This window comes from Artemia sp. Qi Xiang Cuo, chromosome 5 (genome assembly GCF_049724085.1).
Source record: "Artemia sp. Qi Xiang Cuo chromosome 5, ASM4972408v1, whole genome shotgun sequence".
Lineage (NCBI taxonomy): Eukaryota > Metazoa > Arthropoda > Branchiopoda > Anostraca > Artemiidae > Artemia > Artemia sp. Qi Xiang Cuo.
Window position 1 is genome coordinate 43,800,267 of NC_142798.1, and position 16,539 is coordinate 43,816,805.

Consider the following 16,539-nt stretch of genomic DNA (forward strand, 5'->3'; position numbering starts at 1 on the left):
GGAACTTTGGTAGAAGAATTTATTTTAGACGTTAATTCACTAAATACTCCAAAGACTATTCTGAAATATGTAGTTCCCGGTGACATATCCTATTAACAGTGCTGCCAAATGACCCGCATCTTAGCACTACACTTAGTACACCTAACATAAATAACTCAAACGTTCATATCAATATCTGAAAAAAAAAAAAAATAAATAAAATAAAATAACAAAGTAGGGTAGGATATTGAGGTCCAATAAGCCTAGTTTCCCTTCTTGGATGTAGGTAGCATTCCCCGGATGATGTTATAAAGGCAAACTTTAACAAATTCCTGATCTTCCATTATTTTTATGTTCGAGATTAACCTCATTTATCATCCAGCTTCCGTTCTCTTTCTCCCAAAAACTTTTAATAATATAACTCCTTCTACTTTGCTTGCAATCCGGCTCCAATGCAGATATACAATATAAAATAAATATTTCTGATCACAAACAATTCTAGCAAGATACCGGTTTATTTGTTTTTATATTGTCTTTATCCAAGTAGGCTACTGGGTATAATGGATTCTTCGAAGGAAAGCAGATGATAATCATAGGCAGCGCAATCGCGCTACCTAAGTAAAGAACGATGTTGGCACAATGTATTATTTATCTTTTTGGGGGTTTGACCAGGGCACTTCGCATCGAAGGAGTTGTCGTAGAAACTTCAAAAGAGCTCATTCGATTGGAAATTGAAGTGGCTAGTGCCCTTTTTAACAGTCGAAAGTGATTGGAAGGTAACTAACACCCCTTCCACGCCCACTATTTCCCCAAACACATCCAATCAAAATTTTGAGATAGCCATTTTGTTCAGCAAAGTTGATTTCCAGAGAGAAATTATATTTTTGAGGAGGACACTCCTCCACAGCCCTCAGGGCAAGCGTTGTAAGTTATGCTCTGGGGGCATATACGATTTTTACAGAAAGCGTTGTCGTGAAAACTTCAAAAAAGGCTCCTTCGATTGGAAATTCAAAGGGCTAGTGTATTAATAGTCGAAAGTGATTGGAGGGCAACTAACCCCCTCTCACGCCCACCTTTTCCCTAAACACATCCAATCAAAATTTTGAGATAGTCATTTTGTTCAAGGTAGTTGAAAGTTCTGGAAATTTAGTCTTTGAGGATGACAACCCCCCCCCCCTCCGCCCCCAGGGCAAGGGTTATAAGTTATGCCCTGGGGGCATATAAGGTTTTAATAGAAAGCGTTGTCGTAGAAACTTCAAAAAGGGGCTCATTCAATTGGAAACTAAAATGGCTGGTGCCCTTTTCAATAGTCGAAAGTGATTGGAATCCACGCCCACCATTTATCCAAACACATCCAATCAAAATTTTGAGATAGCCATTTTGTTCAACGTAGTTAACAGCTCTGAAAAATTAGGTCTTTGACGATGAAAACCCCCACAGAGCCCTCAGGGCAAGGGTTATAAGCTATACCCTGAGGGCATATAATGTTTTTATTGAAAGCTTTGTCGCAGAAACTTGAAAAAGTGCACATTCAATTGGAAATTCAAAGGGCTAGTGCCCTTTTTAATAGTCGAAAGTGATTGGAGTGCAACTACCCCACCTCACACGCCCACCTTTTCCCCAAACAAATACAATAAAATTGTTTAGATAGCCATTTTGTTCAACGTAGTTGAAAGTTTGGAAATTAGGTCTTTAAGGGTAACCCCCCAAACCCACCCAAGGGCCCTCAGGGCAATGGTTGTAAGTTATGCCCTGGGGGCATATAAGGTTTTTTATAGAGAACGTTTTCGTAGAAACTTTAAAAAGGGCTCATTCCATTGGAAATTGAAATGGTTAGTGGCCTTTTTAATAGTCAAAATTTTGAGATAGCCATTTTTTTCAACGCAATTGAAAGTACCGGTAATGAGTTCTTAGAGCACGAGAACCCCTCTAATCCCTCTGGGCAAGGGGCATCACCTACGGTCTGGAGGCGTATACACTCTTTATAAAAAGAGATGTCGTAAAACTTCTAAAAGGGCTCATTCGATTGAAAATTGAAAGGGCTAAAGCCCTTTTTAATATTTGAAAGTAATTGGAAGGCAATTAACCCCCCTCTCACACCCACAATTTCCCCCTAAAAATCCAATCAAAATTTTGAGATATTCATTTTGTTCAACGTAGTTAAAAGTTCTGGAAATTAGGTCTTTTACGATGACGACCCCCTATAAGCCCTCAGGGCAAGGGTTGTCAGTTATGCCTTGGGAACATATAAGGTTTTTTATAGAAACTTTTGTCAAAAAAACTTCAAATAGAACTAATTCGATTGGAAATTCAAAGGGCTCGTGCCGTTTTTAATGATCGAAAGGGATTGGAGAGCAGCTAAACCCCCTCTTACGCCCACCATTTCACCAAGCAAATTCTTAAGATAGACTTTTTGTTCAACGTAGTTGAAAGTTCTAGAAATTATGATTTTGAGGATGATAAACCTTCCAAACCCCTCAGGGCAAGGGTTGTAAGTTATGTCCTGTGGGCATACAATGTTTCTATTGACAGAATTTTTGTAGAGATTTCAAAAAGAGCTCATTCGATTGGAAATTGAAAGGGCTAGTGTCCTTTTTAATAGTCGAAAGTGATTGGAGGGCAACTAGCCCCCCTCTCAATCCCACCATTTCCCCAAACACATCTAATTACAATTTTGAGATAGTCATTTTGTTCAACGTATATGAAAGATCAGGGAATTAGGTCTTTGAGGATGACACTCCTCCCTCCATAGCCTTCAGGGCTAAGATTGTAAGCTATGCCCTGGGGGCATATAAGTTTTTTTATAGAAAATGTTTAGAAACTTCAAAAAAGGCTCATTGAATTGGAAATTGAAAGGGCTAGTGCCCTTTTTAATAGGCTAGTCGAAACTGATTGGAGGGCAACTAACCTCCCTCTCAGGCCCACCATTTCCCCAAACACATTCAATAAGAATTTTGAGATGGCAATTTTTCTCAACGTAGTTCAAAGTTCTGGATATTATGTCTTTGAGGATGATCAACACCCCCCCCCCACCCCACAGGGCAAGGCTTGTAAGTTATGTCCTTGGGGCATATAAGGTTTTTATAGAGCGGTGTAATAGAAACCTCGAAGGGCTAGTGCCCTTTTTAATAGTCAAAAGTGATTGAAGGAGAACTAACACCCCTCCCACGCCCACCATTTCCCCATAAACATCCAATAAAAATTTTGAGATAGCCATTTTGGTCAACGTAGTTGAAAAGTCTGGAAATTATGTCTTTGAGGATAACACTCCCCCCACAGCCCTCAGCGCAAGGGTTGTAAGTTATGCCCTGGGGGCATATAAGGTTTTATAGAAAGCGTTATCGTAGAAACTTCAAAAAGGGCTCATTCGACTGGAAATTGAAAGCACTAACTGCCCTATTGAATATTCGAAAGTGATTGGAGGGCAACTAACTTCCCTCTCAAGTCCACCATTTTCCCAAACACATCCAATCAAAATTTTGAGATGGACATTTTGTTCAACGTAGTTGAAAGTTCTGGAAATTAGGTCTTTGCCAGCGTTGTCGTAGAAACTTCAAAAAGGACTCATTCAATTGGGACTTGAGAGGGTTAGTGCCCTTATTAATAGTAAAACGCAATCAGTGGGTAAATAGCCCCCCCATACCCATCATTTCCCCAAAAACTTCCGATTTTGATCAATGTTTTGATACAGCAATTTTTTGATCATAGTTGAAGGGTCCGGAAATTAGGTTTTTGAGTATGACAACCCCCAAAAGCCCTCAGGGCTAAGGTTCTAAGTTATGCCCCGGGGGCATATAATGTCATATAGAAAGTGTTGTCATAAAAACTTTAAAAAGGGTTCTTCCAGTTGGAAATTGAAAGGGCTATTGCCCTTTTTAATAGTCAAAATTAATCAGAGGGAGAATCGCCCCCCCCCCAACGCCCCTCATTTCCCCAAACATTCCCGATCAATATTTTGATTAACGTGGTTGAAAGGTCTGTAAGTTATGTCTTTGAGGATGACAACCCTCCCCCCATAACCCTAAGGACAAGAGTAGTATGTTATGCCCTTGGGCCATATAATATTTGTTTAGAAAGTTCTGCCATCGAAGTTTCAAAAAGGGCTCATTTGATTGTAAATTGAGAGGACTAGTGCCTTTTTTATTAGTCAAAGGTGATCAGAGGGCAAATGTTTCCCTCCACACCTATCATTTCCCAGAACACTTCTAATCGAAATTTTTATATAGCCATTTTGTTAAGCCAATCAGAAAGGTCTGGAAATTATGTCTTTGAGGATAAGAAATCCCCCCAGCCCTCAGGGCAAGGGTTGTAAGTTGTGCCCTGGGGACATATAGGGTTTTTATAGAAAGTGTGGTTATGTAAACTTCAAAAGGTGCTCATTGGATTGATAATCCAAGACGTTCTAGACGTTTTTATGGAAGGGATGGTTGTTTAGCTTCGGAAGAACTCAGTCTTTCTCCCTAAAAAAGACTATGTCAATATAAAACAAACAGAAATTAATCAAAAAAACTTTTTGCACAAAATAAGTTTTTCAAAAAAAGTAAAGAACTCCATTTAACCAAAAATGAACTAAAATTGAATCAAATAATTTATAAAGCATACAACTACCACAAATCAGTATCAATAAACAAATGAAACCCAAAACAAACAGAAATCAAAATAAGTCAAATTTTAAAATAAATCAAAACGAGCAGAAATTAATCTGAGTAGGGTTCTAAACCCTATGCTTTCTAAAAGCCAGAATGCAATTTGTACTTTACTGAAAAAAAATTCTTTTAAATGTTTTCACTTATAACCTTAAGAAAACAAAAATTAATTAAGATTTTAAGGAATAAATATCAGCATATGTATATTAAACTGACAATGCACATTTTTTCAGTAAATTCATTTGATTTTTTTTAGGTAGAGTACAAATTATATTCTGGCTTTTAGAAAGCATATGGTTTAATTTCTGCTTTGATAAATCAAGAAATATGTTCAGATTTTTCCCATCCTTTTTTGTAACGATTCTCGAATCTGTATTATTCCAAAAAACAAAAATCCAAGCAACTGACAAAAATAATGGCTACGAGGAGCCCGTTGGTGCAATAATATTTTTGCCATTAGATTTTGGAAGCTGAATGAGTAAATTTTCCTTTTTTTCGCAATTTTTAACAACAATTCGTAAAGAAAACATTACAAGGAAATTTTAGAAAAAAAGGAAAAAATACATCGTAAAAAGCGTGGAATTTGTCTGATCGTGTTTACAAAGTAAGGCTAAATACTCCCACTTTTTCGTATAAGTTTGGCTCTTTGGCATGTATAAAGTTTCATTTTCTTCCTCAACTCCTTATTGAAAAAACGAAAAAAAACACTTCGCTACAAGGGCAATCAAAATAGATATGCTTCATCGAGCATTAGACAAAATAATTTATATTCTGAACGTCTTTCGTTGGAAGAGATTTTGTGAAAAAGAGGAAGTGAAACAAGAAAAACAGAAAAGGAATAAAACTCACATGCCAATGGTCTGCAAATGCTTGAATTAGGTTATCAATAAGTGGCGCTTCTCCAGGAAGACGGAATGATTCAAGGTATGCTCGTAAAGCTAAATCTATACGCTTATTAGAGAAATCGAAAGACCTATAGAAAAAGAAAATAATTAATGGATTAATAATAAATACAAAAAAAACAAAAAAAAAACGGAATTTGTAAGACATAAACCAAAAATGTGAGCAACATCAACGGCATCGTATGTTACCGTCACAAGAACCAAAAAGTTACCTCTGTTCTTGGTCTTCTGTATAAAAGACATTAAATCAAAGATAACCATATCATTTAGTTAGGGAATCAATAAGTTGCTTGATCACTCAAGTAACTCGGAACACACTACCAAGACCAATCCAGAGGGTGAATTTCAGCTAAATACATACTTAAATGCTCAAAACGACCATCTGTGAAATTCTGAATTTGTTACTTTCAAATCAAAGCCCTTGGTAGGGAATAAAAATGTTAAATTATTACAATTTAACTCAATGTTTCAAAAATGGTGATTCTATCCAAAACACTTTGTTTGTACAGACTTTTCTTACTCAAACTCGATATTCTTTTTGGAGTCATTCTAAAGTATTTAACTTAAAAGAAACCCGGAAACCTAATCCTAACTTGTTATTAAATATCAAAGACATTGCTAAATTCACAATTAAGAATGGGCAAATTGTATGAAAACTATGCTCAAATCACCGAGTCGCAATATATTTGGTTCAAACCCACAAAGGGGTATTTTGGTTCATTTCCCCTGAAGCAATTTATTTTTATGAAATGACGAACAAACTCTAAAAAATTCCAAAATTCAAAATGAAACTATAGATTGAAAACAAGGTCTCATTTAAGCTTGATAAAGATTTTTCTAGTTCAACTTGGTGTTACTATCCCTCTGGTTTTCGAACGAATAACAAGTAAAATAAAAAAGATTCAAACATTAAACATATTTTGTTTAAGAAAAAGAACCAGATATGGAGCCTTAATTTCTTAAGTTCTTTGGAATAGAACTTATGACAGTTAATTCAGTAGGTAAAAGAAAGCATGACTCTCCGACATTTCCAATAATTTTTCGTATACTTTACAGTTAATTTTGGAACCATATGTTTTTATCCATCCAAAAGCAAAATGTTTAAATGTCCGTCTAACATTTGATTGAAGGAAACTAAAGATAGAAAATACATAATAACCGCACAGGAAAGACATTTCCAAATGTATGAACAATCCTCCAAAATAAAGTGAATTGCGGAGCAGAAAAGACAAGGATATTTCTAGCCGGTGAAAAAAAAGAAAGGATAAATATGCAGGTATTTCAGTTTACTTCTGCTTGAACGACCTAAGTGCATAAAAGCGAATAAAATTAAAATATACAGATAAAAGCCCTAAGGGCAAAATAGAAACAAAACGAACTTCAAAAAACACATCGTCGTATGAGTGTTCGTCGCACCGACCCATAACTGTTTCAAGTGTATTTGCTAAGATTTTTGAATTGCTTATAATTAATAGTCTACGTTCTACTTGCTATACGCCTCCTTATCAGTTCGGATTCCAGCCTAAGCTGGGTAGTGGGATGTTTCCATGCTCTAAAATGTTTGTGTAATTTATTGATTGATGCAGATGAGTCCGATGGAACCCTAGCCCTTGGAACGTATGATGTTAGTAAAGTGTTTGACTCGCTATTGCATCCCCAAGCAATGAATGAGCTTCTGAACCGTGGAGTATCGCCAGATTTAGTTAGACCTATTCTTTACATGTACCGCCATATGAAAGGTAAAATACGTATTCCTGGAAATTATTTATTCACCAAAGAAATACCAATTCGCATTGGGGTTTAACAGGGTGCGATTACTTCACCCACAATATATAATAATGCAACGTTGCCAGCTCAGTGCCAACGTTCTTCGTGTTGTATTTATAAAGGGATGGAATTATCGATACTTTGTTATGCAGATGATATTCTTAATGTTAGTAGGACCACTAGCGGGTTAGAAAAATGTTTCCGAGGAATTCCTGAAAATTACCGTGAAATTGGGCTTTCCCTAAACGCAGCAAAATGTGAAGTTTTGATTTTCAATGAGTTAGGTGTGACTAGAGTTGATGATGCATCTATAGATTTAAATGGTATTGGAGTAAAGCCTTGTGATAAGTTGACATATCTTGGTCTCCCAATTGGTAAGAATCTTAAGTAAACTAAGCAACTAATGTTGGAAAATATGAAGAGTAAAATCCGTCGTTCGTATGGTGCGATTGTAAGTTCCCAATTTCCATTTGAATAGAGCCCTTCTTGCAATGATTTATAACAGTGTAGCCCTGCCACATATTCTTTACTTAGTGCCGTTTTACCGAATATTTAATGAATTTGATCTTCTTAGAATGAGGCGTGCGTTTTTTAGGTATGCTAAGTTTCTACTGCGAGTCCCCCCGTGGACCCGTAACTCGTGCCTTATAAGAAAATATAGCCTATCAGATCCATGTGTCAAGCTATGTGAGCTTAATGCTCATATGCGCAGTAAGGAAACTGGCCATGAATGGCAAAATGTAATTTTCTGATGTTTAATGTTGGTTTTTGCTTTTGATTCTTTGATTTTCTTCTCTTTTCTTTGTTTTGAATGTACTCCATCTTTCTTTTTTCTTTTTGTATGATGGGTCATAAATAAATACATACATACATACATACATCAATAAATTAAAATAGGCTACAAACGCTGTTTATAAGAAGTTAATCCTACAGTTCTTTTTTTTCGCCAATTTATGCGACTTGTGTCTCTATATGTTTGTCACATTTTTTTTATGCATCTTGCAGTTGAACATCTGACATCATATATCATGTTTCAATTGACAATCGGTGGCACAGGGAGAGATAGCTCTTCGAAAAGATATGAAGAGGAGGTCACAACAAAATACCTTTTCTTCTGTTTTTTTTAGAAGACCTACCAACATAGATATGTTCTAATTGCCCTCGTCATTACCATGTGTTCTGTATTTATTGAAAATCTGTCAAACAAAACAGGAATGAGCAAGTTAAGGACGGAGTTATTTCCGTTTAACAATTGAATTACGATCTTTTCGATTAGACAATATGATTCAGCTTATCTTGTTCAGCCACCAGACAGCGTAAAAAAAGGCATAAGAAATGTTAGAAAATGAAAATACCAATTCGCTAGTTAGCCTATATGAGATGACAAATGTTATATTGTGACAGATGTTAATATAAAAACACCAATTGGCTAGTTATCCTATTTTAGATGACAAATTTAATATTGTAACAGATAAAATGACAGGGTTGTGCTATTTCATCAGTCTATATATCAGATAGCCACTCACTTTACAAAGGCATCAAGTATTTCCAAGTTTTTACGATTGCTCAAATATTCACCAATCATCTTCTTGTCCAGCCGAGAATTGTCCCGAAGAAACATAGCCACCTCAGTAGAATCTAATGGAAAGGATAATAACCCTTCTTCTTGCAAAAACTGAATGCCTTTGGTCGGTTTCTCGTTAAATTTTTCAGCACCAGACATTAAAATCTGAAATAACAAGAAGATGCATTGTGGTGAAACAAATGCATCTAAATCAGCAGAATTTTGGAATGACAATAATTAGACATTTTTAACTGTAGGCGACAACGAGTTATATATATATATATATATATATATATATATATATATATATATATATATATATATATATATATATATATATATATATATATATATATATATATATAAAACAACCTCAAATGAAAGTATTATTTTGAGATTTCTATTCTTGAAGATTTCATTTGAAATTTACGACTGATGTAATTTTAATAGATTACCCTGAGGGAGAAAGATTGAGTATAAAAGATCTCCGCTCGTTCATATCTTCCTCTCTCCGTCCCTATCCCTGACAGGAAAATCCTGTTTGCGTGGCCTCATTGTGGTATCAGGGTGGACCTTTCACGAGTTTTCCTAACCAAAACCGTGGCTGCTAACAGCGCTGCAGGGTGATCTTGAGGAGTGGTGCCCCTCGCGGAAATTATAGCCTTACTAGGCTATAATTTGCAATGGATTCTGATTAATCAATAATTCTTCTGGGTTTGGGCTGTTTTAGCGGGATGTCTTGGCATGAGAAACCTCTTTCTAGCTACGTTATCTATTAAGGGTTGCCTCTTCGTAGTAGCATAATAATTTTAGGCATGAAAAATGAGTCGGAGGTAATATGCTTCAGATTTTCTGTGCAGGATTTCGTTTTGTTTATAGAAGAGTATTGCCAAGTGCTGAAAACCATGATGTGACCAAGATGGGCCCATGATCGCTAACTGTGGAAAACCATGTTTTGACCGAGATGAGCCCAGGTATTGCACAAAGGAACCATTCAGCTTGAGGTAACAGGAACTTCTTGCTGTTCGGTTCTTATGCGGCTTAAGCGCTTCGTGTAGACCTGAGAAGACGTGTTAGTCCCAGTCCTGCACTGGTTCGGAGACCTTTGCTTTTCCGGAGGTCAAAATAATTTCAATGATTTAGAGCATGTGAAAATTGCAACTTCGAATGTTACAACATTGAAAAAGAGCTAACGTATCGACATTTTGACAGCCAGGCGCTTCTGAATTGACTAATTAGGAGTTTCAGAAGCCCATATCCCAGGGGTAATGAAGTTAGGCGATATAAAATTTAATTACTCAGAAAGGAAGGATGGGGTGCATAGGCAGGAAGTAGGACCCATGATGAAGAAGGGAGCTGCTAATTCTTGTTTAGGTTGGGAAGGTGCTAATAACAGAATGCTAGTTGCTCATTTTATGACTAAAGAGTGCAGGGAATCAGTCATAATAGTATATGTCCTTGAAGAACCTACTAATGGAGATAGTAGTGACTCAGACGAACTTTACTTACTGCTACAGGAAAAAAACGAATAGGGTCCCTGGTAGAAATATGATATTGTGTTAGGGGATTCTTATACCCAGGTCGGTAGGAATAGGGATAGATGGTATCCTAGCTTAGGCTAATTTGGTGTAGGGAAAGAAAGCGCTAATGGTTACAGACTGATACGATTTTGTAGGCATATGAATTTAGTTATAACCAATACGGTGTTTGGTCATAAAATGGCCAATAAATTAACATGGTATTCGCATGATGGTAAGATAGCTAACCTTATAGATTATGTTATTGTAAACCGAAGACTGGCAGGATCGATATTAAATACTAGGATTTACAGAAGTGCAGCTATTGATGTTAAAAGTACAAAAATTATTTGAGTGATAGATCATATGAAAATAAGAGGAATGTAAAGAAAGTGTAAAAAGCATTAAAATATGAATTAAGGGGGTATGATGTGGATACCATGGATAAAATGTATGAAGATCTGGAAGAGGCAGCCAGAGGACATAATAGTAAAATATTGTACTTGGATGTTAGTAAATTGAGAGAGAAAATTCAATCTGGACTTAAGGACGTCCCAGTTAAGGATAGGAACGGGGCCACAATTAGTGATAAGGAAAAAGTTAAAGGGAGATGGAAAGAATATTTCGAGAACATGCTAAAGCGTTATAGAGTTACAGGAAAAGATATAGAAAAGAATAGAACAGCTGGAGATACTTCGAATGCGAAGGAATATTTACTTTGTGAAGAGGATTTAGTGACAGTTCTAAAAGGATTAAAACATAATAAGACCCAATGTGGTGATAGTGTGGTAAATGAGACTTTTTAAACATGTTGGCAATGAAGTAAGAGATAAATTACTGAAGATTATGAATATTATTTTTGAAAGGAGGGATGTACCTAGCAATTTTAGGAAAACGGTAATTAGCCCCCGAATACGAAAGGTGATAAGAGTGAGTGTGTTAACTACAGAATCGTTGGCTTGGTTTCTGTAGGAAGTAGATTACGTAGTATGATGATACAATTTAGGCTTAGAGATGCTGTAAATAAAGTTTTAAGAGAAGAACAGAGCTATTTTAAGAAGGAGAGAGGATGAGTTGACCGAGTTTTCACTCTTAGATTAATAATTGAGAAGTACCTGAGTAATTAAACCACTTTAGTCCTCAGTTTTACAGATTATGAGCAAGCGTTTGAATCAGCTCATAGAAGAGGTTTGGCGAAGGTCCTAACCTTGTACGGTATACCAGATGAACATATTAAAAGTGATTAGTGCTATATCCGAGAATAACATTGCTTTGGTTAAGGTAGGAAATGAGGTTAGTAGCTTGTTTCGTCTTAAATCAGGAGTTTACCAAGGTCGCGTGCTATCCATTTATTTGGACAATTTTGATGGATTTTAGCCTTAGAAGCACAGCAAAGGCAATGGGAGAAGATGTAATCAACTGGAGAAGAAGAAATTTCATAGACTTAGATTATTCTGATGGTTTAAGCATCATAGGTGAAAAATATTCAATTCAATTTATTCGAATACAACAAAACATAACATCAAATACAAGCAAATATAATAAATACAAATATAACAAATATAAGCAAAACAAATAAATTTTTTGAGGTTTTGTAAGTTCAGGGTGCAAGAATAGGTTTGAAAATTAATGTTCAGAAGACAAAGTCGCTAAGAATGGAAATAAGTGAAGGTGAAGAGGTGGTGTTGGGTAATGAAAATATCGATCATACTTACCTAGGTAGCATCATAGGTAGCACAATAGCGCTGCCCTAGTAAAAACTTTAAAAAGAATCCATTCGATTGGAAATTGAGAGGGCTAGTGCCCTTTTAAATAGCCAAAAGTCATTGGAGGGCAGCCAGAGCCCCCCCACCCCCGAGCCCATAATTTGCCCAAACACATCCAATCAAAATTTTGAGATAGCCATTTTGTTCAGCGTAGTTAAAACATCCAGTAAATATGTCTTTGAAGATGACAACCACCCCCCAGTCCTTAGGGCAAGGGTTGTAAGTTATGCCCGGGCAGCATAACATTTTTATGCAATGGGTGGTCGTATAGACTTTAAAGGAGGCTCACTGGATTGGAAATCAAAAGTCCTAGTGTCCTTTTTAAGAGTCGAAAGTGATTGGAGGGCAACCAGCCGCCCCCCCCCCCACACCCATCATTTGCCCTAACACATCCGATCAAAATTTTTAGATAGTCATTTTATTCAGTGTAGTTGAAATGTCTGGAAATTATGTCTTTAAGGACGGCGGCCCCCTCCCCCTCCACAGCCCCTAGGAAAGGGTTGTAGGTTATCCCCTGGTGGCATACAAGGTTTTTATAGAAAGGGTGGTCGTATAAACTTCAGAGGGACCTCATTGGACTGACAATCGGAAGTTCTCGATCTGTTTTTAAGATTCAATTTGATGGAAGGGCAGCTACCCCCCCCCCCTTTTTTTTGGTTTTAGACCAAGGCAATTCGTATAGAAGAAGTTGCCATAGATACTTCGAAAGGGGATCATTCTTTTGAAACTGCAACGTCTACTGCCCTTTTTAACAGACAAAAGTCATGGGGGGGGGGGCCCCCCCCCCCCCCCCCCAAGCCGCTCAACTCCCCAACTACATCCAATCAAAATTTTCATAAGGTCCAGTAATTATGCCAATAATTACATTGGCATAATTAATTATATGCCAATATCAAAATTTCTAGTGCCCTTTTTAAGAGTCAAAATTTCGGAGGGCAACTAGCCTCCGGTCCGGTATATATCCCTTACGGTCATTTTCCCCAAACACATCCAATAGAAATTTTGAGATAGCCATTTTTTCAGTTTAGTTGAAAGGTCTTGAAATTATGTCTTTGAGGATGACACCCCCCTCCCCCACAGCTCTCAGGGAAGGGTTGTAAGTTATTTCCTGGGGGCACATTAGGTTTTTTAGAAAGGATGGTCGTATAAACTTCGGAAGGGGCTCATTGGACTGGTGATCGGAAGTTCTAGGGCTCTTTTTAAGATTCAAAGTGATCGGAGGGCACCTACCCCATTTTTTTGGTTCTAGACCAGGGCACTTCGTATAGAAGTTGTCATAGAAACTTCAAAAGGGGCTCATTCGATTGGAAATTGCAACATCTATTGCCCTTTTTAACAGTCGAATATGATTGAAAGGCAACCAACCCCCTCCCCTACACCCATCATTTCCCCAAATACATCCAATCAAAATTTTGAGATAGCCATTTTGTTCAGCGGAGTTGAAAAGTCCTGTAATTATGTCTTTAAAGATGACAACCCCCACAGCTCACAGGGCAAGAGTTTTAAGTTATGCCCCGGGGTATATAACGTTTTTATGCAATTGACGGTCGTAAACTTTGGAGGGGTTTCACTGGATTGAAAATCAGAAGTTCAAGTACCCTTTTTAAGAGTCAAAGTGTCGGAGGGCAACTAGCCCCCTCCCCCCTTCTTGCGGTCTATCTCCCCAAATGCATCCGATAGAAATTTTGATAGCGATTTGTTCAAAAACAGTCCAAAGGTCACATATCAAGGTCTTTGATTTGAAAAAAAAAAGAAAAACTAAAAAAAGCTTTATGCCCCGAGGGCACATAAGCTTTTTATGGAAGGGTGGTTGTGTGAATTTTAGAGAAGGCTTATTTGATTGAAATTTTAAAGCTCTAGCTCTTTTTTAAGAGTCAAAAGTGATCTAGGGAAACTAGCCTCCTTCCCTGACACCCTCTTTTGCCCAAACACACTCGATCAAAATTGTGAGATGGCCATTTTGTTCACAACCAAAGAGCCTATAACAATGTCTTCAGGGTGGACACAGCCCTCAAGAGCCCAGGGACAAGGGTGGGCTGTAAATTATGCACCGGCCAATTTTTTATGGAACAAATGGTGGTACAAATTTCGAATCGGGTGAGGCTCATTTGATTTGAAGTCAGAAGATCTACTGCCCTTTTTAAGAGTCAAAAGTGAATGAAGGGCAATCAGCCCCTCCTCTACAACCCTATCATTCCCCAAAACACATCCTGACAACCCCTCTGCAGTCCTCAGGTTAAGGGCTGTAAGTTAAGCGATTCGTTCATTATTTACATATAGTATTAATTAAAAAAAAAAACTTTTTCCGCAAAACAAGTTATTCAAAGAAAAGTAAAGAGCTCCATTTAGCCAAACATTAGCGGAAATAGACTCAAATAATCTTCAAAGCTTAAAGCTACCACAAACCACTATCAATAAGTAAATGAAACTCAAAACGATTACAATACATAGCCGAGTCAAACTCATAACGAGCAAACATTAACACGAGTAGGGCTGACAAACCCCGTGCCTTCTCAAGACCAGAACATAATTTGCACTTTACTGAAAAACAAAAACAAAAAAACAAATGACCGTGGAGTGCAGTGAAGCTGTTAAAAGTAGAATAGCCAAGGTCCGGGGTGTTTTTTCATAGTTGAAAATTTTTTAGAAGACTAGGAAGACAAGTCTGAAACTAAGATTGAAATATTGGAATCTACAGTGAGGACAGTGGTCAAGTAAGGTTCTAAAGCGTGGGCACTCCGAAAAACGGAGAAGGATTTGCAAGATATTTGCCAAAAAAAATTATCTACGGATTATATTCGATACCCGACTGACTGACCGTATCTCAAATAGTAAGCTCTTTGAAAAATGTGGTTCAATCTCGCTTTCTAGGGCTACAATAAGAGAAAGGTAGAGATGGCTATGATACGTTCTACGGATGAAGAATGATAGATTACCAAAAATCATCCTTATCGGCCAACCGTCTAGTGTCAAACGAAAAGCAGGTCGTCCCCGAGTGGGGTGGGAGGGTGTCGTAAGGAAAAAGTTAAGAGAACTGGGAACTTCTTGTGAGTATGCAAAGAGAGAGGCTTCGAATACATTGGAATCAAGGGGAAGCGTACATAGCAGTGTTGGCCTCAGGCGGCTTGGTGCTGTAGTGCTTTGTTAGTGATAGTAGTAGTATTAAAAGTGGATATGCTTTGAAATACTGAGCGAAAAAAATAGCTAATTTTGGTACTTTTTTAATTTTGTTAGTTGAAAGCGTGATATCGATACTTTTTTTTGAATGAATTAGATTCATGTAACAGTATTCATGAAACTTTTTCCGTGGTAAGGAAATCGTCAATAACTGCAATTGATAGACTAGCGAAATAATCTATCTAATGTACAGAAATCCATTAGTATTTCAGACTGCGTATAAATAGAAGCGGTTTGACAAGTGGTCATTGGGGTGAAATTCCCTATTTGTTTTCCTCTTGATTTTCTGTGTTATTGCTTCCAATGTTGTACATTACTTCAAATGAGCTTCGCTTTTAGGACTTTCCTTTTTTTTCAACATCAGGTGACTGTTTCTCCTTTTACTCTGATTGTCTCTTTTCATCTGTCCGTTTTGATTGAACGTGTCATTCATACCATCCAATGGTAAAATTGGCAGATAAACAATTTATTGCATAAACCAAGACCCACAGTACTGTCAAAGAGGGATAAAAACGGAAAAAGAGGGACCCACTTTATCTCCTATCACAGTCTCTAGGTTAGGACGTAAAAAAATAGTATTAGGGCGTCAGATATTCCCTCTCCCTTGATAACGTGCATCCTCCAGCTTATTCCTTAAGCGGGGTTTGTAATTCGTCAATAATGTATACAAGTTTCAAGTGAATCAACTCGCTAAAACAAAAATTTGGAAACATCATTTACAAAAACAGAAAATCCGACCGCCTTAAAACTAAAGTTGTGAATATTCTATTCAGGAAACTTCCCCGAGCAGACATTTTTTTAGGGTAGCTAAAAAAGATCAAAAAGGCATTTTATGGTCCTTTTTTCCTTGGGATGGGATGGGAGGATATTCCATGGCGATCTCGGAGGATTTTTCTATAGTGACTACAAGTAACTTTTCCCTTGCCTAAATTGATATTATCTGGGACTTCTAGTCCTTACAAGCACTTTCTGGGTTAGTTGATCATAGAGCTGCACTTAATATTAATCTAAAAGGAGAAATCGGCCACACGCTTCACACGGTCCTAAAAAAATGCAAATCAGTCTCATGATTCCAAGGAAAAAGCCAATCTGAAGAATAACTTTTGCGCCTAGGATTTATGGTCATTTTTCCTATCCAGTCAATAAATGACTATCGGATGAGTGTTTCTTAATTATTCATTTTCCCAACTGCCCCCCCCCCCACAAAACTAGCAGCATTAA

The 16,539-nt window shown here is 37.2% G+C and overlaps 1 protein-coding gene across 2 annotated transcripts in view; it reads right to left on the reverse strand.

Moving 5' to 3' along the window:
* garz (Sec7 domain-containing protein garz) overlaps positions 1-16,539 on the reverse strand; it is a 146,625-nt gene that overhangs the window by 38,430 nt on the left and 91,656 nt on the right. For both annotated transcript variants that reach the window (XM_089089637.1, XM_089089636.1), the window contains exons 15-16: positions 8,821-9,023; positions 5,475-5,598 (exon numbers count right to left, since the gene is read on the reverse strand). In XM_089089637.1, coding sequence (XP_088945763.1) covers positions 5,475-5,598; positions 8,821-9,023 — 327 coding nt within the window. The remainder of the gene's footprint in view (positions 1-5,474; positions 5,599-8,820; positions 9,024-16,539) is intronic.